The 26590-nt window shown below is 40.6% G+C and overlaps 1 protein-coding gene across 2 annotated transcripts in view; it reads right to left on the reverse strand.

The window, feature by feature from the left end:
- Nucleotides 1-1521: 1521 nt before the first annotated feature.
- Nucleotides 1522-26590, reverse strand: part of spata17 (spermatogenesis associated 17) — a 34129-nt gene continuing 9060 nt past the window's right edge. The window contains exons 6-10 of one of the 2 annotated variants that reach the window (XM_018666665.2): nucleotides 23145-23268; nucleotides 18595-18837; nucleotides 15390-15511; nucleotides 14467-14575; nucleotides 1522-1663 (exon numbers count right to left, since the gene is read on the reverse strand). In XM_018666665.2, the coding sequence (XP_018522181.1) occupies nucleotides 14494-14575; nucleotides 15390-15511; nucleotides 18595-18837; nucleotides 23145-23268 (571 nt within the window). In that variant the 3' untranslated portion in view covers nucleotides 1522-1663; nucleotides 14467-14493. Of the gene's footprint in view, nucleotides 1664-14466; nucleotides 14576-15362; nucleotides 15512-18594; nucleotides 18838-23144; nucleotides 23269-26590 lie in introns of both variants that reach the window. The other variant, XM_018666664.2, reaches the window with a different exon arrangement.

A 26590-nucleotide genomic window follows, 5' to 3' on the forward strand; every position in this document is an offset into this window, starting at 1 on the left:
TCCGTATGAGAGATGTGATTACAAATGAGAGCGTGAGTGAGAGAGCGGAGTGCCACAGCTGGCATGGCATCTGGCTTGGCATATCGTTGCCCGGCCTCGCCCGCTGCCTGTGCGCTCTAATGTGGCTGTCGACAAGCCCATTAAGAAGCCATTACTAAATGCTCTGTCTCTGCTCCTCTTCCACGCCTTACAGCACAGGCCCGGGGGAATGCCAGCAACATGGAGGAGAGGGAGAGAAGAGCAAAGAGATGGAGAGGAAAGAAAGGAAAAACAGGTGTAAAGATGATAAAGAGACAGAAAAAAGGGGAAGTTTGTGTTAGAGAACTAACAAGAAGATTTAATGATAACATTTTTGTGTCATGTCTGTGCCATGGACAGACAGACTTTAATCTCACTTTATACTTCACCATCAAAACAGACAACTTCCATAGAAAGTTCTGCCTCAGGGCCTAGCAGGAGGAGTTGTCGTGTGTAGTCTTCGCTTCCAGACAAAAGTTCAGTGCTAGTTTTAAATAAGTCTTTAAAAAGGTTTCAGACTAAAGAAAGATGATGCACATCAGTGGAATTTAAAAAATTTTAAGATATTATTTTTGGAGCTGAAAACAACAACTGATAATTAAATAATTGTCTTTAACCATCAATGGCAAAGATTCAACAGTTTCAACTAATCAAATGAGAATATTTTATGGTTTACTGGTTTTTGGTTTAGTCTGTGATTTTAAACACAATATATTTGAGATCTGAACTGCTAGTCGGTCAAAACAGTAATATATGAAGATGTCAACATGGTCTCTGGGAACTTGCGATGCTTGTGATGGGTATTTTTCACAATTGCCAGACATTTCATAGACAAAACATTTAACTGTGAAAGTAAAAACTGGATCAATCAGTGATGAAAATGATCATTATGAGCCCTAGTAATTTTAGTGTTTCCCACATAAAAGACTCAAAATAACAAGATAATGAAAAACAATATCATTTCCCATCTTCTTGACAAATGAAGGTAACAGAAAGTAATTGTATTTATTACATTACCCAACATAATCAGACACTATTTAGCTGATGCTAAATCCCATTTCAGTCTTCAATGACCCTCACCACACAATCCTTATAATCTAGCCTGTTGCCTCTATTCAAGAGTCCAACAGTACATTGCTAATAATAGAATGTCTGAGTAAAAATGCTGCGTTTTTGGCCTTTATTGTTAGAAAGCACTCTGGACTGGACTTCTGCTAATACTTAATAAAAATTATGCTTGTGATATGTGTAATTCTCTCCTGACACAAATTTGAAAAAGACACAAGCGATAAACAATTCAATCTGATTCTATGTTATGCACATAGTGTGACATGTGTATGTTAATATACAGTAATTAATGTTTCACTGTGCAGACCTGTTGGAAAATTGCTGGGACTTTCACTGTTTGCAGGTATACAAGCTGCCTCTTAGTGTGTTTTCTTTTTTAAAAAAGGGCCACACATGAACAAATCAGGCACTGTGATAAATACAATGCAATACAGACAATAAGCCATCTTTCTTTATTTGTACTTCTCTTCATTTTCTAAGGCCTGGAGGAGGTGTATCACACAATGCTGCCTGCCTTGGAGAACACACGAGTTAACTTATCAAAGACGTTGTAGGTGGTGAACACTGTCTTGAACGGCTGGAGGGGAGGAGAGACAAGGCAGAGGGGACAAGAGGAGAAGGGATGGAGAGAAAATGAAAAAAAAACTGAATAAGCAAAGAAAAGGAGAGACTCTAACTCCATTAGTCAGTCAAAAAAAAAATGCTTAAACCAAACACCAGTGGTCACCCACTTGAAATGTGCAAACCAATCTCAACAAGACAATTATGCCCTTCTATTTGTACAAAATCGCTGTATAAATCTAACAGGTCAGTTTGAATTAGTTATTTAGAAAGTTAGAATAGAGCTGTCAGGATGTAATGTGGTGTGGTATAAGTTTCTTGCTGTCATAAGTGGGGGAGCTATGGTTGTGGTATGTGTCATTTCATGCCACATCATGTCTGCACTGACTAACCCCTGACCCTCTCGCTAACCCTAACCCCAGCTAAAAAGCTTAAAATACATAGACATAACATGCAAAATGTCCATGAGGATTTGTTGTACACACAGTAGATTTGTGTAACAATACACAGGCATATGGTACACCAGTGAAAGAGCCCCTCTCACTGTCTTCTTAGATATCTTCTCAGGTATGTTCTCAGCACCTACCTAAAATAGGGATAAAGGTGTACATTTATCCATCATGGTTCCCAAATACACTCACCAAGACTGTGTGTAACTTCCTGCAGTTTGTGTGTGTCTGTGTGTGTGCGTGCATGGGTGAATTGCTCTTTTCATGAGTGACTGTGACAGGTTTCTCATCAGGCCCTGAAGCCTGCTCACAGTTAGAGACCATGTACAGTATAGCCCCCAAAGAACAAAACCACACACATGCCCACATGAACGCATGCTGACCTGGGTGATGGCGTGAAAGAGTTTTCTATAAAAGCACAGAAGCTGGTAGTCGGTACCACACATGTGCGTGTGTGTGTTTGTGCGTCCGCACCGGCTGCTGGAACTAAGCGGGGCTCTTAATCACGGCTGTAACGGGCAACATTACCGGCAGCGGCAGCAGGCTAATGATGAATGCCCAAGTCTCCGTGCAAACCCTGACCTCCTTTTCTGCTGCGATGCACAAAAAGCTCTTTCTCTCTCACCAAAACACACACATACACATGCATTTGTGCGCACACAGACACACACAGGCATAAGCTTACATCAACACATACATCTTCACAAAAAAACACTGCCTGGTTGCTCAGGGAATACACTGCATGTGACTGTGTGTCTGTATATAGGTGTGAAATGAAATGACCTGTTCTCCAATTTGCCCTCGTCACCGATCACTTAGATTACCTGGAAAGTTGTTTCATGTCCAGGGGAAAAAAAAAACAACCTAAAAATATATTTTAAACTTGGCACTGCAGGATGACAGCAAGAGCAAGATTTGAGAAGTAAATGAAAGAGAGAGACGAGAAGGGAAAGATAAGTGGAAATATAACAATATTAAGTGAAATGTAAATGAGAGAGAATGAGCAGGAGAAATAGAAATTAAAGAGAGAAAAAGAGATCAGCACATGAGAGAGACAGATGGTTAAAAAAATAAGTAAACGAGAGACATTTTGCAACAGAAGGGAGTGAGTAGTTATAAACGAGTGTAAAGTTTTGATGAAGGACAAACTAATGTCAGGGACTGGGGCGGTTCGGGCTTCCTGCTCCCCGGCTACCACATGTGATCCCGCCTGTCACTCACACTCCATCGCCATGACAATCATCGTAATGCTGACGCCTGGGGGCGGGGACAAGCCTGTCCTTGTAACAAACAGAACCCCTCCGCGATCTGACGCCAACAACTGCCGAGAAGATCTCACAGACACACACATAAACGACGGACATCATGCAGCAATATCGCACAAATAGAAGCTCTTGCACACATGGAAAAAAAATGAAGCTGATCCCAGTTTAAATTTAAAATGAAAGCTTCATTTTTCAGTAACTGTGATGTTATGTGATGTGTTACTCCATGTTTTGTCATGTTTTGTCAAACACACACCCTGTGTAATATGCAGTTGTCTCTGCATTTGGATAGGTGTATGCATATAAATTTATTCATTTTATGCATTTAAACAATACATGTGAGTTTGCTATCTGTGTGTTCACATATCATAAGCATGTGAGAGACAGGAGCAAGACAGAGACAGAGAGATAATGTGTGTATGTGTGTGTGTTTGTGTGTTAGCCACAGGGTAGGGAGCAGGGACTTGTCAAGCTGAGGAAGAGATGGCAAACTGGATGCTGATGCCAGCCCTGTGTGACAGCTCCTTCACACACATACGCACACACTCGCACGCACACACATACACACATGCTGCAGCCCCCCAAACCTACCCTAGCCCGCACTCTAGAGCTGTGAAAGCTGGGACGCAGAGAGAAAACAAGACTGGTGGAACCACCCTTTAACTGGAGGCTGATTGGTGTGTGTGTGTGTGTGTGTGTGTGTGTGTGTGTTTGTAGGAGGTGGTGGGCTGGCGGGGTGGGAGGAGGGGTGGGGGTTCAAAGTGTCACATCAATTTGTGGCTGTGCTGTTTCTGAAAGAGGCTAACCCCACTGCCACTTAAGCTTAGCACAACAATGAACAGCATACTGACAGACAGGACACATACATACAGTACACACGCACACACACATACATGCACAAACACTTCTACACATATATACTTGCAGACATACACAATACTGTACACATGCACAGTTATTCAGTTTCTATAGTTTCAAAATTCTGTACACCAGGTATGTTGCTGCAAAACGCTGTTATTTATTTTGAAAGAGATGTGATAATTATGTGTTGATAAGTTTGCTCCACATGTCATAATACAAGATGTTAACACATACTGACAATATCTGTGATAATTTTACATACTTGATGATGTCAGTGCAGCAAGGCCCAGGAAACGCAACACCGTGTGAACAACTGCAACAGAAGCCTTTCTGCATTTGAAAACGTACTCCAACATCACACATCTGCACACACACATAGCTGAGCTAAATGTCATTTTCCTGCAAATCTGTCAAAACGTTTGCCTGAAATTGTATTTTGGTGGGATGCTCCATTGTGCCTCTGAGCCCAGAGTGCAAGCAGCCAACTGGAGTGGAGTTGCTGGTTAGAAACCCCCAGGGGTGACCTGGCCAAGGCCCCAGACCACTTTAACCACTCGTCTCCATTAACAGGCTCCCAGATATCATTATGCTCCCTGGGGACCAGGCGTGCTCTAACCAACCATTTACCCTCTCCCTCTCTCCTCTATTTCTCTCTCTCATCTCTCCCTCTCTCTGCCATGATGTTACTCAATGAAAAAAGACAGTGGGGAGAAAAAATATGAGATTGATTTATTTGCTTCAGTGTTCTTTGGGATGGAGTCCTCTCCCTCTCTCTCTCCCTTTCTCTGCAAACTGAAACCAATTAGTGAGCAGAGCACTTGTAGCGGGGAATGTAGGGCAAGCGAGGAGTAATAAAAAAGTATTGACTTTTCTGTGACTGTACGCGGCGTGAAAGGGGTGCCGCGGCCTTGTCCGACATGAAAGGAGCTCCATTAATTTCACTTATTTCACCCAGGCCCCTGTCAGGAGGCCCTAATGCGTCCCAGGCGCACTTCTCACATGCAGGCACTTAGACAGCGCAACGCAGCTCCAGCCTGGTTACCAAATTAGTTTACATTATATATCAGAGTGAGGGAGAGAGAGGGGAGCACAAGAGAAAAGAGTAATTTCTAATTCCCTGGTTGAGACACAAAGCGAGGCCTTTCATACGTAGCTAATTTTGCCCCAGCCTCACCTCCTCATCCTCCTCCCATCTCACTTTCTCTCACTTGTTCTGCATCATTTAAAGGCCACAGCTCTAGGAAAATGACCTACAGTACCGAGCAGGCCCACAACAAATCAGCCGAGAGTAAGAAAATGAGACAGTTTGGATTCAGCTTCATAGTGACCACTTGGTACACCAAAAATTTTTGAATTAAGCAGAAGTAGACAACATACATGGCATAAATTTCAACTGCAAAGGTATAAAAGGCCTTTTGTAGAAACCAAGCTTCTCCTTTTAAGTAAGACCCTTATTTTAAGATACAAAAGAATTATCTTTTTATGGTGGACTGTTGCTCAGTTTCCTGTATGATGGAGTCATGAAACAAGCACAGAAATATTTAGAAGCTAATAAGAAAGAAAATTTGCTGGAACACAGTTTGTACATAACCATGGAAAGGAACCAGAGATTTTGTGCCTTTATTCACAACAGTGTAGCAGCACATCAGAGCTTGATGTAACTTGTAGAAAGAGCCTAGAAACCAGTTTAACCATGTCAACAACCTGATACTTAATATTAACTGTATAAATCTCTTCAAACAGTTCATCAGCTAGACTGTTTTCTTGTCACATTGCTTGCATTTTCAAACATACTTGATTGTCATGAGTGCCATTTAAATGCACTTTCAATGTACATTATTTAGATAAGTGTTCAGTTCCCACTGGTTTTATGACAATTGTCTGGAAGATTATTCTGACTCCATAGTAAGAAAAAAACGTTAAAGAGGATCAGCGATCAGTTTCTCATCTGGTTCTTGGGGTTGGCCTACTACCACCAGGTAAATTCCATTCATATATGATTTCAGTAGTATTATGTGTGTGTGTTTCTAAGTTTGCATGTGATGTGTATGCCAGAGATAGACGCACCCCATGAGTGCCTGTGTGTGTCTGCGTGTGTGTGTGTGTGTGCATGAGACAGAGAGCGAGGAGTGAGAGGCTATCTGCAGACAGAAACTAATCAGTGTGTGTGAGATAAGAAAGCAGCCTTTATGGTGTATGGTAATCAGCCCCCCCCTTGGCCTGCCACCGCCATGCATAATCACCACGACTTATTCACATGATTGATGAAATATGCGTCTGTGAAATCCGAGCTGCTTTTGTTATCATCCTGTTTTTCCCATCTCCCCCCTCTCTTTCCTTTTCTCTCAATCTTTTTCTGTCTTGTTCAACCTCTCTGTCTCTCTATATGTCTCTCCCCCTGCTCTGCAGTGGCCAAAGATGTTTGGAGCCATGTACAAACAAGAAATTACACAAACAGTATGGGGTCCCTCTTACATGCACACACACACTCAAACACACGTACACACACACTCACTCTATGTGTAGCTTAGCTTTTTCTCATAAGGTAGTAATATGATGCACGAGAGATGCATGAGAAAAGCAACATCGTTTGAAGAAGAGTATGAAGGGAAAGGGAAAAAAGAAAACATAAGCGTAAGAGAGTGAGTAAATGAGAAGGCACATTAATTGTTCTGTCCTGCAGAGAGAGGAATTGGCTGGATTAGAAGGGGATGAGAGGAAAGAGAGAGTGAGATGGAGTGATAGACGGAATTAGATAGATAGATGCTTCAGAGAGCTCTTGTCATTGACACCCAGTCGCATTAATCAGCGAACGGATGCTGAATTCACAACGAATGCAACATGAAGAAACAAAGACAGAAACCATTTAAACAAAAAGCAGCAGCACCTCCAGGACCAGGACACAAATACAGAAGCAATGTGTGTCAACAGTTGGCAAGAGTCTGGCTGCAAGTCACAAAAAAGTTATTAATAATGAGGAAAACAGTCATCCATCACCATTCCAAAAACACAACTACCATATTAATCTATTAACATAACTTAACATCTTTAATGGCCCCCTTTCTACAGCATCATAACTGAAGTGGGTCCATATACTGGTCCATTTTTACCGACCAAACCCCATTGCTGTCCTTGTGCATTCTATCCACTCATCTCTAACATAGACCGGTTTCTGAAGAAGCGCAGTATACTGTAAAGCCCCAGCAGTAATGGTGCTGCAGGTGCAGCATAAAGAGGACAGAAGACAGGTGTATGAATGATTGTGACTATTTGCAAAAGATTGCATTTTAATTTTGTTTTTGTTTTATAAACAATATTATGGACAGATCTAGTCACAGTTTTTGTTATTGATATACCTCTCTGCTATATTAATAGCCATACATTGCCAGGATCTAAGTTAAGTTAGAAATTAGAGGCTTTTTCAGTTAGTGCTCATACCAGCAGCAGTGTTGTACATTCAGACATTATCCATATGCTGCTGCTCTACTCTGTGCCATACGTAGATGGCTGGGGCAGTTGTAAAAAGTTGATGAGGTGGCTGAGAAAGTGACCTGAAGATGGGGAGAGGGTAGCATGAAGCAGAGCACTAGAGCTAGTTTATGGACATGAAAAGTGACTTGTGTGGCCAACTGATGTGTGACGTAGTCATGCTTCTCAGACCATTTTTACCAGTTTACAAAATATTCAGACACTGCCCCTAAGCCCACATGTCAGAGGTGGAGAAGGAGTTACAGACACTGTTTGATCATTTGACAAGCACTTTGGTTGATGTATACTGGCACCTTAAGGCATACACTAGGAAAGGACTAGGAGAGACAAAGCTTGGGAATAGGGCAGGGACTAGGGCTTTGATTTGGGTTGATAGTAGGCACTGGGGGAAGGTGGGGGCTGAGACTGAGGGTAAGATTAAGACTGGGGCTGGGGCTGGTGAATTAAGGCCCCATGCCTCAGGGTGCTATTACACATCTATAATGAGAAAGGGAGAAGAGGGGGGCTTGTCTTTGCACCTCAGCACACCTTAGATTAAATATGCACAATTCCCATGCAAAATGGGCCAGGAGAAGCAGGGACCAGCGTTGCTGTCTAATCCCCTGTGCTGGAGTTGTTTCAGCCAGGGTTAACAGGCTCATCAGTCAACACAGGCTGCTTAGCACAGGACATCAAGGCCATTTGCAGGTTTAAGTGTTTGTGATTGCTTCCCTTTCCAGATTCCATTGCCAACCCAACCCCCCAACACACACTCCCTGCACTGGCTAGTGAGCATATGAGCCTCCAATAAGACACACATACCAGCATGCCCATATATCAACCATTTAATAGCATAGGTAAAGGTTTGGCTTTCACATAAACATCAGGCTGTTTACCCAGTGTGCAAAACAAAGTGTACAAAACACAAACACACATGTACACACATTGGAGAGACAAGGTTCCACCACACAATGTTACAATAGACAGATATGGTAGACAGAGAAAAAGTGAGTGGGAATCTCATTATCAATAATTATAAAAGGAGACTGGAGTAAAACGATGGACAAGGATTCCTCAGGACAAACAGAACAGTGAGCACACATACGCGCTAGAGAATCAAAACACTTCTATCTGCGACTGGAAAATTTATTCTCTAGCTTTTCTGATGGCAAAACACACATGTAAGTCTACGTATCCTGTCTGCTATATCCTCTGTGTCCGTCTGCACTGCAGCTTCCTCAAACCATTTGCATTTCACAGACAGTGTTGACTTCTATCACCAACACACTGCTGTATGAGAGGGCTGTCATGTTTCTCAAGTAAAGTCTGTGTGTCTGTGTATGAGTATTGTGCACTCAGCTATTTGATGGCACACCTACACATATACACAACACATAGTTTGAGAGAAACAGGGTGGGGGGGGGCTGAAAAAGTTGCAGTTAGGTGCTGCAGATGAAGGCAGAGAAAAAGAGAACAAGTGTGCAAATAAACAAGACAGCGAGGGAAAGAAAGAGTGATGGCAGGAGATAGAGATAGAGATAGGCAGTGATTATACCACACTACATACTGTATGGTTCAGTGGAGCATATCCGCACAGGGACAGGCGGTCCATTAAAGCACAGACATCCTTATCCTGCTTGTCTGCCTGCTTTCTCTTACATCCATGTACACATGGAGAGGAAACTATCTAAATCTTGACTTCAACTCAAAATAACCATGATGACAAAGCACTTTATACAATATTTTCCTAATTTTTTGCCTAGGCCTATTGTTGCGTTTGTTGTGTATTTTCTTTAATCCATAAATTACTTTCTGTTTGGAACTTTGAAGAACTCATGCAAAAGCTTTGTTCTTTGTTTGCTTGCTTGTTTGTTTGTTTGCTTATGAATTTGTTTGAGATGTAGGAGTGGAGAGGCCTTTACTTAGGCCTGAGTGTTGCATTCAGGTATACAATAACAAATATAAACCTGCTCTGAATCCTACACAGGGCAGATGTTGTGAATATTTTTCAATGATGATCACTGATCACCGATTTTTATTTATTAGTTTTAAACAGGAGCTTGACACAAATTCATACAATTAAGTTAAAAAATTGGTCTGAAGTGACCCAAGTTAATCTGGTCAAGTCAGGTCCAGCTCTGAACATAAATAATAAAGTCTAATGTCATTCATTCTCTTAAGTCACACCAAAATATGATTGCTAATCATTTAATTGAGACTGTCCATTTAATATCATGCTGTGTGCACTCGGCCTTCATCGTTACTCTGTATGCAGGCCTCGCAGTGCAAAATGCCACCGTAATGGAAGCGAAGTGTTGGGTTAATTGATAAATCTGAGGTCCTGAGTAGGAAGGAGTGTGGCAGGGGGAATGTTTTATGGCTGTGCAAATGAAGGGGCTGCAGAGTTTTACACACGCTGTAAAATGGTTATGGAGAATTAGCGTTCTTTCTCTCTCACCGCAGTAACCTGGACACTAATGCAGCAGAGCTGGAGAGATGGATGGACATGATAACATATGAAATACATACACAGACACACACATAAAAGGTGGACACATACGGGTTCAACGCATTTGCTGCCCCTGCCTCACCTAATTCCATTGTCTCTACGTGTGGCCTACTTCAGTTTAGGTATTAATTGCTAATGAATACTGTTCCCATTAAAAAGATCCCTCATACATCAGTTGTATGCATCATGGTGATACATTACGGCTGAGGCCATTAAGAGTGAACCAGTGTGTGCGTACATGTGTAGACACACTTTTCCTGTCCCCACTGCCTGAAGCTTTGCACCCACAACACAGTAATGACAATCATAAAGCCACACCAGTAGTAGCTGGAAGGAGACTATGTTGTGAGAAGGGGTGTGTGTTGTGGCAAGAAGAGGTAACAAGGACAATACTGGGGCAACATTAAAGAGTATATGTGGGTAGGTTATGGGCAGTGGTCTGTGTATATGCATGTATTCATGTGTATGCATGTGATTGTATACGTCTATGTGCCTGTGCTCAGGAAAGCAGGGATGCCTGTGCAAACGTGTGTTCTGGTGTGTATCAGTGTGTGTTGGGTCTGATCAGATGCTAGCTTTTGAAAGTTGTGACGGGTGTCAGTCTAATGCGAGGGGAAGGAAAGGCTTGGAGCACAGACAGACACAGACGTGACCACTCACTGTAGTGTACTTGATTAGCACGTAGCCTCCTAATTAGCTATCCTTTATGGTTACAGGCAGTACCGCTGGTGACATGGCTAATAACACAACCACAAAATTAGCATGGACAGAGAGGGCTTTCCCATATTTTGCATTTGAAATTAGTCACTGCTGGTGCATTTAGCTGGTGCAGAAACTAAAACCCTTTGAGTATTTTTGCTTACATTGAATGTTACAATTCTCACTGTATTAAACTTTATCACAAAACCTCACCAAATCTAGCTTTTGGTACCCTTGTCATAACAAACAACTCACTAAGTACTTCACATGCCATTGATGAGTGCGAAGCGTGATTACCTTAATACAGCACTGTCCTGTTCACTGTCCTTTTAGCCATTCAGTATGATATAAAACAATAACAAAATCTCTCTCACACCTATTTGCTCTCTCAAACTAATTGGTTACATGTTAGTTACATGTCATATTAGTCTAATTTCCCATCCCAGATAGAAACACCTGCTAACCAGCAGCTGCATAGTGTGTGACCTGTATTCCACTCTAGTCTGGAGGAGGAATGCAAAGCTGAGTCAGATAACACATGCTGACCCATTTAGGTTGACCACATGTGTAAGTTCAACCAGCATCACTGTGTTGGTATGACAGGATTATAAGAAAAAAACAGCAAAGTTGGGAACTAAAGTTCTTGAGGAGAGCTCCTATTTTCAGACTTGTGAGGGAGGACGTGAATGAATAAAGGAGAGTCTGAGGTCTATCAACTTCAGTAAGGAACCTGGGAAGTCAAGGCAAGGCCACATAGGAGCTGGAGAAAGGCTAACCTTTACACAGCCCCCCACGGCCTAAGCCAGGGCCTCTGTGTTTCTGGAGAGGTGGTGTGATGATGTGTGTGTCCTGACAGGCTGGGCCACATTTGCATTGATGGACTTTCTTACTGTGACACAGATGGCTAAGGTAAATATTTTGAGGGCTTGGTTAGGACTGGGGATGCTATGCACACACTGCCAAGAGCTGTGATGGTCAAGCCAGAGAGCCATGGTCTGGAACCAGGAAAAAAAAACTGGGCTATGTTAATGATGAGGCTTGGGGCTGTGTAGAGGGCTGAAGCACAGCTTAAGGTGATGATTACAAGCAGGGCTAGGTAATGTGGCAGAGGCTGGGTGAGAGGGCTGTGGCTGGGCTTAAAAATAATTAGGAGCATTGCTGGATAACATAGCTAGATAATGTGGCTGGGGGGAGGCTGGCTGGGCATGGTATGAAGATGATGAGTACCAGGGTTGAGCTGTCCACTCCATTGGCCCTCTGAGCTGTGACAAGAAGCTCTGCTGGCTGCTGCTGTAGCTGGGGGTGATGCCAACGATAGGACTAATGCACTAATTACAAGAGCGAGAGAAGAGAGAGAGTAAATAGAGGTAGAGAGGGCTAGAGAAAGGCGTGACAGACGGGGGGTGGGGGTGGGGGGTGGAAGCATTATGAGCTCTGAGTGACAGCAGCATGACATGACTGAGCTGAGAGCAGGCACCACTATCTTTATTATCTTCAACAGCTTCCTATGCAGCAGCACAGTTAACACACAGAAAAGAGAGGTAAAGTTGCCAACATGGGAGAATGAGGGGTAGTGGGGTGGTCTCTACATTCACTTGTGCGTACATGTGTGCAAATCTTGTTTAGGCAAGTAAGTTGTGGGAAGTTGCAGCATCCAACAGGGAGACAATTAGAGAATCATTAACATGCACTTACACACACAGATACACACCACACTACACATATGGAAAACTGCACTACAGTTATGAAACAGTACACTGCTCTGGTCTAGTCTGGAAAGACTGGATACACATAACGTGATGACATAATAGCAACACTATAGCAACATCAGTATAGATAAAACTTATGGATTTTTGTCATCATGGTTACAATAATAAACATGCATTTAAGTTTTTGGAACTGTCACTGGTTAGGTATAGGCACAAAAATTACAATTATAGCATAATTATGGGTCTTAATAATCTGCTTCAACGGAAGACTTATGGGTTTGTTTTTTACATGACAGCTTCAATTTTGGTGGCTTATTTTGGTTTATTTTACCACACATGCTCAAACACCAAGACCTTACAAGCTTTCCATCAATACTGTATTAAACAAATACAGCATAGATGCATCAAGCTAAACTGATCCTACTCCCCCAACCCCTGTTGTCAGCTGCAGGAAACCCCATTCACCCGCCCACCCATTCCCCATACTTATTTATCTCCACTTCCTGGGGCCGTGTTAGTTCATTCCCCTGTCGCTGCTCTCTCCTCCTTCCCTTGCTCCTCTCTCTCTCTCTTGTTTCACTCCTTGTTTCCGGGCAATTGGGTCTGGGTGCTGGTGGTGGTGGGGTAAGAGGTTGGGGTGGAGCTGCTGGGAACTTTGTGTGTGTGTGCGCGCATATATGTGTGTGTGTGTGTGTGTGTGTGTGCTGGGAAGTGAGCTAATAAAGGACGGTGATCCATGAAAGGCCTTGAGCAAAGACACAGTCAATTACCTAATGCCTGGACCAGACTGCAGGGCCCACGCACACACATTCTCTCTCTAACATACTCATACTCACACACACACACACACACCCATGCATATACCTCATTTACGTATACATGGAGAGGGGGCAGTGGAGGGCATAACTGGGAATTGTGTGTAACTGTGTGTGTGGGTGGGTGTGCATATGCGTGTGATGGAGAGCGGCGATTTATTAAATTGCTGTCACTTTTGACAAATTTGTGCAACTCAAGTTGAAAGGGTTAGGCTGCAGTGCTTCTCTGTGTTTCCTCATTTCTTTTAGAGGAGAATTATACCTTTCAGACCAAAACCCAGGCAACCCCAGAATAAACTCATGGCTGCTTTGGGTTGAAAGGTGGTGTCTGAGCTGGCCTCATGACAAAGCTCCATACCCAGGTTTAACGTAGGTCTAACTGATTGACTTTGATGCGAAAAGGTGAAAATGGGTATCTACAATAACAGTATGATCACTATAAAATTATTATAGGATGGCAAAAAAAAACCTATAGGAGACACTAGATGCATGGTCCTTCCCTTTCAACCATTAATTTTTCTCTTCTCAGTCTCAAAGACTTTTGAATCTTGATTGTATAGCTTGGGTTGCTGGTCATGAGGTGACCAATAAAAACACACCCTTCATCCATGCAGTCATACTGAATTTCCAGCAATTGTATATTAGTGATATACAATAGCCTCTTTTAGGCCGAGAGCAAAATGTATATATGATCTTGTGTAATTGTGTGTTCTAGCCATAATGTGTTTGCTCCACAAAGTCTTTGGTTAACAATGTTGACCATATGTAACAACAATCAGTTATAAATGGGTCATACATCTAGATTACCCTGTGTAACACACATGGCTTGTGTGTGAAAGTGTGTGGGGACCAGGACTGTGTGTGGAGACCAGGCAGGAAAGGAAGCATTCTTCAGCTATGCATCTCTGCACACCATGCTGGCTATTAGGGTGTGTGGTCTCTGGTGATGGCTTCATTTCGGTACATAGTTGGTATACCTGATAACTAAATGTATAGCAATAATAACAAGAGGAAGAATGTTTGTGTGTGTAGTTTTCAGCCTACCTCCTCTTGAAGTCATAGTGTAATCTACTATCTGAAGCTCTTGGTGTAGGCTGGCTGTGGAAAGGAATTGCTGCTATGGCTCAAATGGTGGAACATACTTCCAGCTCCTCTGTTTGGCAAATGACAACAAACAACAACAAAAAAGTTGGATGTCATAAAAGTTGAAGTTCAGCTCAGTCATTAGGCTGAGCATGAATCCATAATACAGAAAATGTAGCAAATACAAAAGATACTGACAAGACACAGGGTTAAAACACAGATGTGCAAGTTCTGTTATAAAATGTCTATTTAGTCATTTGATTTTAGTGGGATGAAGGACTGAAAAAGGTTGGAGCGGCAAGAATACTGGGTGGTCTTTCATACTGTACTCAGGGAAATTATTGTGCGAGACAGATCAAGCAGAGGGTTAATGACTACTTCACACACACATACACAGACGACTGAGTAGATTAGCCTGTGAGTGGTAATGAGGTTATAGTCAAGTGTTTTAGTAAAGACCGACACACATACACACACATGATCCCTAATTAAAACTAAAACAAGCCTTGAAATAAAGAAGGGAGACCCTGTGACACTGTTTTTAAAAAAAGAAACAGTATGAAGTAGTCTTAAAATACCTAGCACACACCCATTAGTTTTCATAAGGATACGTCCATTTGCTACTTAATGTTGCATGAATTTGTCGGTGACTGTGTTGAGTTCATACAATATACATGTGCCCCCTTGTGTACATGTTCACAAGCATGTATGCCTTGCTGTATATCAAAGAAAAAAAATGGTATAATTAAAGAGAAGCTTTTATGAAACACTTCTGGTTTATGTTTTTGTGTGTGTGAATGTATATGAGAATATTTATATAGTCTAATTTTGTGTGTAATTCTGTGTAGTGTTCTCACAGTGTGTCATTGTGGAGTATTACGGACTCGTGTTGTCGTAGCTGATTCTGGGCTTCCTCCAGGTGTGTGTAAGAGGTCTGCAGACGCAACGTCAGGTCAGGACAATGCACACGCTGCTCCCACACTTCCCCCGGCTCTCTGATCAGACTCTGGAATAACCCCAACCACACCAACACACAAAAGAGACAGACACAAGAATCAGATAATGATCACTGTACCCCTCTGTTTCATACCCCTCCTCTTTCTTTCTTTCTCTGATCCCTTTCCCACAGGTAGTGATGGCTTACTGCTAAAACCAGAGGCCAATCCACTTCATCTCTCCTCCTGTGACACAGAGACCAAGAGAAGAGCAGAAAGACAGAGAGAAAAGGAGACTGAAGAAAACTATATCTGGAGAGAGAAAGTGTAAAACTAAGCATGTTATATTGGGGAGGGGGTTACAGAAAGGTACAAGGAGGAATAAAGACTGAACAAGGTGGAGAAAAGAGAGGAGAAACATACAGACTGAACTCCATATCTATTATCTTGTCTGATTAGCCTCAGAGACACTCTTTATTTTTCCCAGGCTTTATTTTCCCCTGTTCCCAATGTTAATTTTATTCTCATTTTTAATGCTTTCTTTTCATTTATCATTTCTTAGGGATTTGTTTCATGTGCCCCAGCAACATCATCATAGCACTGAGGTCTTAAAGATGCCTAAAAAAAAGTAAAAAAAGGAATAACATTTTGTTGTGACTGACATCGAACTTTGTGATCAGTATGTGAAACCAATAACATGGGACAGAGAAAAACATCATAAGAGAATAAAATGAGAATAAAATGAAAATAAAAAAAGAAAATCATTTTTGAGACATTAAGTATTTAACATAATGCTTAAAAAATAACACACATGACAACAGTGAAAGGATATGTAGCCCACTAGGATGTTTTTATCTGTTTTTAATGATTTCTGACAATAATGGAGTGCTATAAAATGGAGGCATACATTATACTATGCTCTAACAGATTAAATTCATTGTGGTTTTTGTCTTTCCTGGTGATTTGTTGATAGTAAAAATACAAAGATAAAGGAACATCATCATTATCTTAACTTATTTTTTAAGAGTTTGACTTGTAGCATAAAATGTGCAGCCTGTTTCCTCTCTAACTTCCAAATGATGTACAACTTCCACACATATTTTTGGGACCAAATCTCACAAACAAGTCAGTTAAACTTGAAACAGCTGTCTGTCATTTTATTTCTTGTACATCTTCTTGACATTGTGGCTCCTTCCCTGGAGTGATGGGTTTCTGATGTCTACTGATATATCAAAGTTGCAAAGACAAAGAAAAGTCATTTTTAGCAACAAGTTTTTGTGCCATTCCATGCTTAACCTCACTCCTCCCCCTGCATTCCCTTAAGACTTCATTGTGATTGTCACACAATTGCACTGAAACAAATTCAATAGAAAGGTTACTTTCTTAGAATGTAAATGAAAAAGTGATGTCACAAATTGAATTTTTCTGAATTTATCAAAGAAGTCTTGTAATTTCTAAAAACACAAGCAGTAATTTTTAACTAAGTCAAGGAAAACTGAGGACGTTGCCTATGACGTTTGACATAAGTGTTTCAGAAACACAGTTTTCCACCAGATGCTGTTCTCACTGTTTTGTGTGAAAAGACAGTTAAAAACAGTTATACATGCAAAGACATTTTTCAATTACAAATACCAAACAAATATTGAAACTTTAATGTGTCTGGTAAAGAACAATAACAACCTGCATCCTCTAAACATGCAATGCTAAGTACCTCGTAGAGGTGTACACGCTCATTTCTGAGAGTGATGTGTAAACTTTGTGTAGTGCAGATTAACTTAAATGTTGTTGCTTTGTTTGAGGTGACCTTCAGTTGTTGTTTGGTGTTAAAAAAGGAGGGAGGATGACGGGGGGAGAGATAGAGGGAGGGACAGGGACCCTGTCCTTGCTCCTATCGCCACGGGATCGGTGGCCTGGCCTGACCACTTCCACAGCCAGCACCTCAACCTTATCCATCACCACTAGATAGTTATCACACCAGGGAAGGAAAGGGGGGTTGTAGGGGTGAGCACAAAAGAAAGAAAAGGGGACTTCCTGCACTAATCACAGACACAAAACAAAGAAACAGGGGGAGGCAGAGATAGAGAAAGAAAAACGTGTATAAATATAGATAAATAACATATTTTCCATGTCAGCACAAGGAGACTTCCCTGACACCATTAATGAACTCATCCTAACTACAGCCAGCTGTCTGTGTGTATGTGTGTGAAGTACAGCTAATAAAATGAGACAAATCCACGCCTCATTTCTGCTCACTTATGTTTTACATTACTAGAAACTAATAATAGGGAAAACACTTTGCCATAAAGAGCTACAGAGCATAAATAACACAAATGCTGAAATGGTTCCTCATCAAATCATGAACATACACACACATATGCAAAAAAATCACATACCTACATTGACACGTGTAACACACAGATAGCCACTAACACAGCCAGACTGTGATAAATAAGCAATTGACAGCAACTGACTCAAACTTTCAATTAGCTCCAGTTCAACTGTTGCATTGCTTTACAGCTCCACCGATAAATACAGTAAATTTGAATTAATATGTGTTTTTCACGGCAGACATTTTGACTAGTCACAGCTGGAAAAATACAGCTGTAACAAATAACATTTACAATGGCTTGGTTCTATTCAGCCATCGATAATTCCTTTATTTACACCTGTATTTTCTTACAGTGTCTTCAGTTAAAAGGGCCTTTTTTGACACACACACACACACGCACACGCACACACACACACACACACACACACACACACACACACACTGTGGTACATCAACGTTTTATTGTAACACACAGCTGCACAGTCATACATATAATACTCACAGAAAAGACAGACACTAACAGCTCTGTGCTGTAGCCCCCAAGAGAGCTGTCTGCCATGTTTTAATGATGTCATTCTTCTTTAAAAGGAGTTTTATAGGATCCCTGCTTTCATCAAGAACCATCCCCCCTAGGGAAAGAAAGGGATGTTGGGGGGGTTCTAATAATTAGTATGACACTTTGTAAAACTAATACTCTCTTTCACCTCATGCGCATGCTCTATTTGTCTGTCTTGTCTCATTCTTCCCCCTTCACAGTCTTTGTCCCTGTATTTTCTTGTTTCCACTTATTTATGTCTGTTGTGGTTCTAGCTTTGACCATCTCACCTGCTGTTTCTTGCTGGCTATGGGGGGCAGTACGGGCCTGGAGGAGCAGCAGATTCTGGTGGTTTTGATCTGTGGGGATCTGAGACTCCCTGGGAAACTTGGCGCTGTTGAGTCAGGCACGCCCAAGAGACAAGCCCTGCCCCTGGGGGCCAGTCTGGTAGGGGCCTGGTACTTGACCTGCCTCAGGAGTAGCTCTGTCTCATGGGGGAATGGCCTGAATGGAGAGTTAAAGACCCCTGGGCACTGAAGAGAGAGAGAGAGAGAGAGAGACAAGTTAACCCTGTATTCTAGAGAAAGAGACTGAGAGAGACACAGTATCAGCATGAGCAATGTGATATGATTGGATGTGTATGTGTATTGCTATGAGGAAATTATTCTTATTCAATGCTCCTATTTTTTAAAATAACAATGTACTACAACTGGAAATATCAGGGAAAAGATATGGTTATGACATGTAACAGAGGTTTCAACCCAGATTCAAACCAAGGACATTGCAGTTTATGTGGCATGGATTTTGAGACACCAAGATGTCCTCCTGGGTGTTTTACTCCCCTATCACTATAAAGTATTAAAATCCATTTGGAGTTTGGGAAAACCAAAAAGTGATTTTGTTTATCAGGGGGACCATCAAATTATAACACGGCCACCTCCTGGGACAGCTTAAAATGAAACTAACAACTGTTAGTCATTTAAACTATTACAGACAATATTCTGAGGTTATTTGAAACATCAATTTTGTTAACAACTTTTTCATACAGTTCTTTCATCAAAGTTTTGCCTGTTATTGCCCTTTATATTATCCACATTAACCCAAACTTTGTGTAATTAAACATTCTGCACTGACAACAGTTGTTGATCTTCACTACCTCTAATGCATAGACCATGGCTCTTGGCCAACCAAAGGCTTTTGCCAGGATAAATATTTGACTAGAGCAGTTCAGTGTGTGCGCTTCACACAGATAGAAGGATGGATAACAAAAAAATATATATTACAGAGATAAAAGCATCTGTCCCAAACGTGGCATCGCACATGACTTGAATCTAGCTGTTCAAAAGCACAAATACACACATCCACACACATACAAAACTTTGCCTCCCCTGTTCTGAAGTAGGGTAGAGATTTGCCACAGACAGCCTCAGTAATAATTATTCAAATCACAGTGATCCTTTTGCCTGTGTGTTAATTACCAGACCAAAGCTTTGAGTTGGAGGACTCTGTATCTACTCTATATGCTAATAACACCACTTGCTATTTAGGCCACTCTAAAAGACTGGGACAACGAGGAGAGAGGAGAGAGGAGAGAGAAAGGGCATAAATGGGAAATTGCTCCAACTCTATCGACCCAAACCTCACCCTTTTTAAAATAACATATTAACAGACTGGTTAATTAGTAAATGTTTCATTATTTGGCCATGAGTACTTATGATGTAAATGTCAAGTGTTTCAGAATGAGTAAAGAGAAATTAATTCAACTCCACTGGCCCTGATTTCTTTAACCATGGGTTGTAGACACAACTGAATAACAGCCTATTACTTACTGATAGGTCTCTATCTCAAGAAGCCGGCAGTAGAGCTAATACATTATTTTCATTGGGTTACAATGGGCAGAGCACCTCTTAAATTAGGGTAGTTTTTCTGAATCTAGTGCAGACTTCTCTAACATCAAAAAACTTTTAATGTATATTGAGTTTTGCCTTTTTCACTTTGATAGATACAGCACAATTTCAAGGTACTTAAGCCAGAATCAGAGTAACTTGCAGAATGTATAAAGTTCCTTTGAGGTTATAAAAGTAGGTTATAGAAGTATTGAGGGAGGTTCTCAGTAAATGTGATCATGAAAGCGGCCAGATCATTGCTGTTCTTTCAATATTTGTAGTAGCAACAGTATTACGTGCACGTATACCTCAATGTGACTAAGGCAATGCAACCTTTTAAATTACCACAGTAAATAAAAGACAATAGTTATCAATGTATAATCAATAGTAAGGAAATAAATGTAATTGTCTTTTTGTCTTTTAAATAAGTTAAGTAATCACAGACAGACAGACAGACAGAGTTTCAGTGTTTATTCATAAATTCAACTTTAAAAATGAGACTTTGTCTGTCCTTGAAAGAATATTTTGGGTGCTGGGTGCTATTTGGGTATACATTCCTTGCCAATCTGTGCCTCTGGAGAGCCATTACTGAAGCTTGCACCAACTCTTCATGCTGATACTGTACTCCTCTTGTATTACATTACTGCCACACCAGGACTAGACTTTTTACTAGTTATTTTACAGTCCTTTTTATGAACTTAGAAAGACAGAAAATAAAAAGGTCATCTTTCAAAACATCACTAGAAGAAAATGGTAACTAAGCAAATGTTTTTCTACTAGACCGTATATGACTGTAATTAAGTGCTTAAACATCCTGACTGAATAACCACAATAACACAATAAACTACTCCGCAGCATCTTAAGAACAGTCTTGCCCTCTAAATATGAGAAACACTAACCAAAAATCTTCACTATCATAAATTTCTGTGTATTTAATGACATTTCTTTATATCACACTATCAGTCTACAAAAATGCAATATGGATGGGTGTACATATCTACCTCACACAGGAAGGGACAGAAGGCATACACACCACACAAACACATACACAAACGTAAATCTCGCCACTCTATAAAGACACACACACGCGCGCACACATGCAAGCCCAAAAGTACCAACCTAGCTACGGGAAGAGCAATGATGTTGACCCCAGGAACACACCTTCTCTGTCTCTGTCAGAGGGACTTGGGGCCTTTTGGTAAGCTGTGTGTGTGAGTATGTGTGCGTGTGTGTGTGGGCTGGGGTCCGAGAAGTGAGGAAGGATGAACTGTGTGGGAGAGCCATCTATTCACTGCTGACAAGGTCAGAGCTACGAAGGGAAAGAGTCCCCTGCCATATGCAGAGAAAGAGAGAGAGAGATATATAGAGAGAAAGAGATGGACAGAGGGCGGGGAAGAACAGACAAACTTTTCTACTTGCTTTCTTTTCTTCTTTATTATTCATAAATTACCTAATATGTAAAATGATAAAACCAATGAACATATGGGTACACAGCTAATGCAACACACTGAGGGACTCAAACATGATGTGACAAAATGCAAAGTCTATTCCACATCAGTTTACACCATATTCATAATAAAATGTTTGGAAGTTGCGTGTACAGTATGTATGTGAGCATCAAACATGGGATTCCTGCAGAAAGACAATAGTGAGCCAGATGATGACGATGCTGGTTGCACAGGCATGAAGAAGAGAGAAAGAGAGGGACAGAGAGAGCGAGAGGAGTGGTGGTGCTGAATCAACAGTGACCAGTGTGCTTTGTCTTCATTATGATCCCTGTGGGGAGTCACAGAGATGCGTGGATGCCACACACACACACACACACACACACACACACACACACAAACAAACCCACACATGCACGCACACCTGTGCCAGGGGAAGCACTAAAATACTCCACTCAGCACATCAGAAGAGCCATGAGGACACATACTTACTCATGTGCACACATACACCTTAACTGCACACAGCCCTCCTGTGTTAACACAAAGAAAGAAAGAAGATGTTTCTCTCTCTGTAGCCAGTTTCTGGAGGAACTCCCCGGTTGTAGTTCATCACCTGTGTGAGTCCCTGGATGTTTAGCTGTGCATGCGCATACATGTGCATATGTGTATGGACATACATGCACTAACTTTCTGAGTTTGTTTCTAATTGACAGAGTGACACCAGATAACCACAAACCTGTTGTAAGTCCAAGTGTGTTATCTGACACTACTTCTCATCCATGCTTGCAACCTTAGGTAAGGTCAACAAGAAAACTCTAAAAACTGTACAATAATGATACAATTATTCTTAGATTTACAACTTTTATTAATTATTAGTGTATTTACGACAGAACTAAACCTATTGTAGATATTGATTGTAAGTTTGAGTTTTTCAACCATAAACTGTGATCTTTTAAAAGGTGAATCTCAGAGATGCTGTACACGTATTACTGTGGAGTTTGGGTTGTTGTATTAACTTTTCATATGTTATAAAACTCAAAAGATAAAACACTATCGCTGTACAATATAGATCTTCACTGAACAGCAATGGCCAGAGATTAACCTGAAGTTAAATTATTCTCTCCCAGTTTAATGACATTACTTCTTCAAAGTGACTGTGAAGAATAACTTTAACACAATTAAACAATACAGTGCTGTTTTTAGTTATGACACTCTGCTTATACAAGGTTCTGTTATATGAAGATGATTTCTGTTATAGCTTGAGGTTTGTTTGTCTGTGCACAATATGATCTGATTGAACATAAAAGTTGCTTTGAATGAAAAAAGAAAGAAAAATGAATTGTGGAATTAATATAGATTATTTTTGACCATTGAACCATTCTAATGTAGCTGTGGTAAAGAAGGAACCACCATTTAATATTTGCCTCTGGCCAGATACTGGTCTAATCATGGCCATTTCTTTGTCACATGTGTGAGATTTTGTGTGTGTTTGAGTTCTTGTAAACTAACCTGCTTTGTACTGAGGAGGTGGTGTAAGCGGTGAGCTTGGTAGACCTTGGCTGTCTGCTCTTTTATCATCTCCAGACAGTCTCTCTCTCTCTTCTGGAGTTCCTCAAATTCATCCAGCTCCCTCCTAAATAAAAAACACAACAACAACAAATATTTTTGCAATTCAAATTCCATAATTCAATCTAATTAATGTACATGACAGGTATCAAACTCAAATGTAAATATAATGAGTATTAAATGTGCAATAAAATAAAACTAATGTATGTCTGCTGAATGGCAATGATTGATTAGATACTGCTCCTAAATTTTATTTAACTCTACATCACTTGCTTTAACAATAATATGAGACTAATGTTTTGATAATACCTTTTTCAGACCAAACAAACCAGTTCCATTACACATTATCTGGAGATTCAGCTGACCATATATCTTAAAACTATAAAAGTAAGTGTGTTTGTACATATATTAGTGTATATTTTGTACAAAGTATTTGTCAATTCCATAAAGTGTCCTTAAGATGGAAAGATAACTGCCTAATGATAAGAAAGGGAAATACATGGAAATGCAGAGGAGCTGTGGGAGAAAAACAAGAGAATGAGACTGCATGGAAAGAAGCAAGCAAAGCGAGAGTGTGAGAGGCTGTAAGTGGGAGGATGATGGATATATTTCATCACCGCAGCCAGGACAGGTCTGTCTGTGACATCTGTTAAGCGAAGCTGGCTAAATGGGATGCATTAAAAGCCCATACACAGCAATTTAATTCTGCAGTCACACAGCCTTATTGTTACAAAGGGGTAATAACTTAAAAAGGGAATTGGAAACAATTACTAAAACACACATGCCATGGTAATGTGAAAACACACACACACAAAGCGAAGAGTAAAACCAATCTAATTCCACAGGAGCAATACCAATAAGAGTTTAGCCATAGCTCATCAACAATCCTTTGTCTTTTCTTTCCTTTCCCTATCCCTCCTTTTTTTTTCTCTCTTTCCTCTCCACTGTTTCTTTTTCTACCCAACTTCTGTTTTCAATTACAAACCTCCACAGAGAAATCAGAATATTCATAGTGTCTCTGTAATGTGAGGTTAACACATTCTGCCGTTACTGACATTTAAAAAGAAATCACAACACCGTTCTTGTTGCCTTTGCATTCTCATTCCTTCCTCAGCAACAGATTAAATTACAAAATAAATGAAATATGCAGAGCACTGTGTGTGTGTGTGGTGTGAGAATGAGAGCAAGTCTAAATGTGTCTCAGTGTGTTTATGTAATATTAAGCACAGTAATTTAAGACTGTGTGCATGGATGTTTGTGTAAATATCGAGGTTCCATGGCCTCTATTTGTCCACCTGGCTAACTTATTAATGTAAAATATAAAGTTTCGGTTTATTGTGGGATAGTTGGGTTCACAAACCAGTTGGTGCATGTGCATGTGTTTATTGTATGTGTGTATCTCTGTGTTGATTCATGCATTAATACTGCTTCAAAATGGACAGGCAATGTTTCCAGAGGTCAGGACCAGTTACATATGTTTGTGTGTGTCTGAGCTGCCAGTGTTTAAGTGTGATTATATCAGTTTGTACGTATGTGTATTAGTGTTCATGCTTTGTGTTTACACACTTTTTCTTGTATGTGTGTCGACATGTCTATGTCCATATGTGTGTGTGTGTCTGTGTCAGGCTGAATGGGTGACCTTTGCTTCCCTGCCCCCAGTCCCAGTGTTATTAATTGCTGTGTAGTGGACAAAAGCCAAACAGATTTGTAACGGCTGAAGGCACCTCGATCTGTGTCGACCCAACCAGCCGCCACAACATACAACCCTCATTAGCCCTGTTCGGCACGCGGCACATGCATTCTGTGTGTGTGTGTGTGTGTGTGTGTGTGTGTGTGTGTGTGTGTGTGTGTGTGTGTGTGTGTGTGTGTGTGTGTGTGTGTGTGTGCGTGTGTGTGCGTGCATGTGTTTGTTTGACTGAATGAAAGAAAGAAAGTAAGAGAAAAAGAGAGAAAGAACATTTTCAGACAGACATTATTCTGTTTGACTATGTTGCCTCAAATTCTGACATGTCATGATCATATCTTCCTTGAGTTGGAAAGCAAAATGTAAATGTGACTCTTTGTATACAATCAGGGGGAAACTTATTTTAAAACTCATACACCTGCTTCTACAACCACTAATTAAACCATCTCTGCTGTTTAAGCTCAATACTGCATCTCAGCAATGATCAATGCTTTTTTTTCTCCTTACAGGCTTTTTGAGACACTGATAAAGATAACAAAGAAACATTCAACCTTGAAAGCAGCATGATTTTCTCTATTTTAATGGGTTTTTTTTGTTAAGGAACTCCATAGCCCAATATAGCCCGATGCTGCTTTATATATGAATTACAGACACTAGTAACAGCATGCCAAACACTTAAAACACTGGTGTAAATTTGGCTTTTTGTATCATCAGGCTTGATATGAAAATGTGAATTTTCCCCTATTAATTAAAAATTGTTCTCTGTAGAAATAAATATCACACACAGTGTTTCAAAAACAACATTAAATTTCCAGTTGTGTCTTTTTCTTTTTTTCTAAACAAAAAGATATTTAGGACTACTTTTACTTCAAAGTGATTCAACTGTAAGACAAGAGTACTGCACGACAATTGTGCCATAATGGCATTATCAAAACATCTACATATCAAATTATCATTTGATATACATTTGAGATACTAAATACTACTACAATTATAGTTATTTATGTAAATTGTAGTATTCTTTTATTATTGCATATGCTACCTTATATATGTTTGCTATATGTTTGATTATTGAATGCTTAGAATGCCATATAATGCAGTGCAAGCACTGTGAGTACAGATTACTTTTGATGGCCTCTGAACTGTAAGACAAGCTAATTAAACAAACTTGAACCACTTTCAAATAACTGAAATCCGAACTGACATTTTCACCCTGGACTATTAACTTATTTAAATGGCTAATATAGTACAGCTACATTTCTCACTTCTTCCTCAATTATTTACTCCCTAGTTCACAAGGGGGCATCAAGGGCTGATGGGACATCAGAGAGTGAGGCATTGTGGGACAGCGGGCCACACCTGCGGTCATTCAGGCCAGCACCAGAGCAGCTAATTGGCCAGGTTCTAAATATTTAATGGAGACTTGACCTGATTGGCTGTTTTAATTGCTCCAATTAAATGATTCAATAGCTGGCAAGGAGGGGGTAGTCAGCCAGTCAATTTAGACAGTGACCAGTTCAATGTATTGAGCCTTCAACACCCTCATAACACACCGTTTCCATTTAAGTGACTGACTGATTGATTAACTAATTAACTAAAGTAGTAAAACTGATGCCATGAAAAAGTGCGGAAGCAAACAATGATTCCATTGTTGAAATGACAATCAATATTTCTAATACTCTAAAAGAGAGAGATTTTCATACAT

The sequence above is a fragment of the Lates calcarifer genome, linkage group LG2, assembly GCF_001640805.2.
Source record: "Lates calcarifer isolate ASB-BC8 linkage group LG2, TLL_Latcal_v3, whole genome shotgun sequence".
NCBI lineage: Eukaryota > Metazoa > Chordata > Actinopteri > Centropomidae > Lates > Lates calcarifer.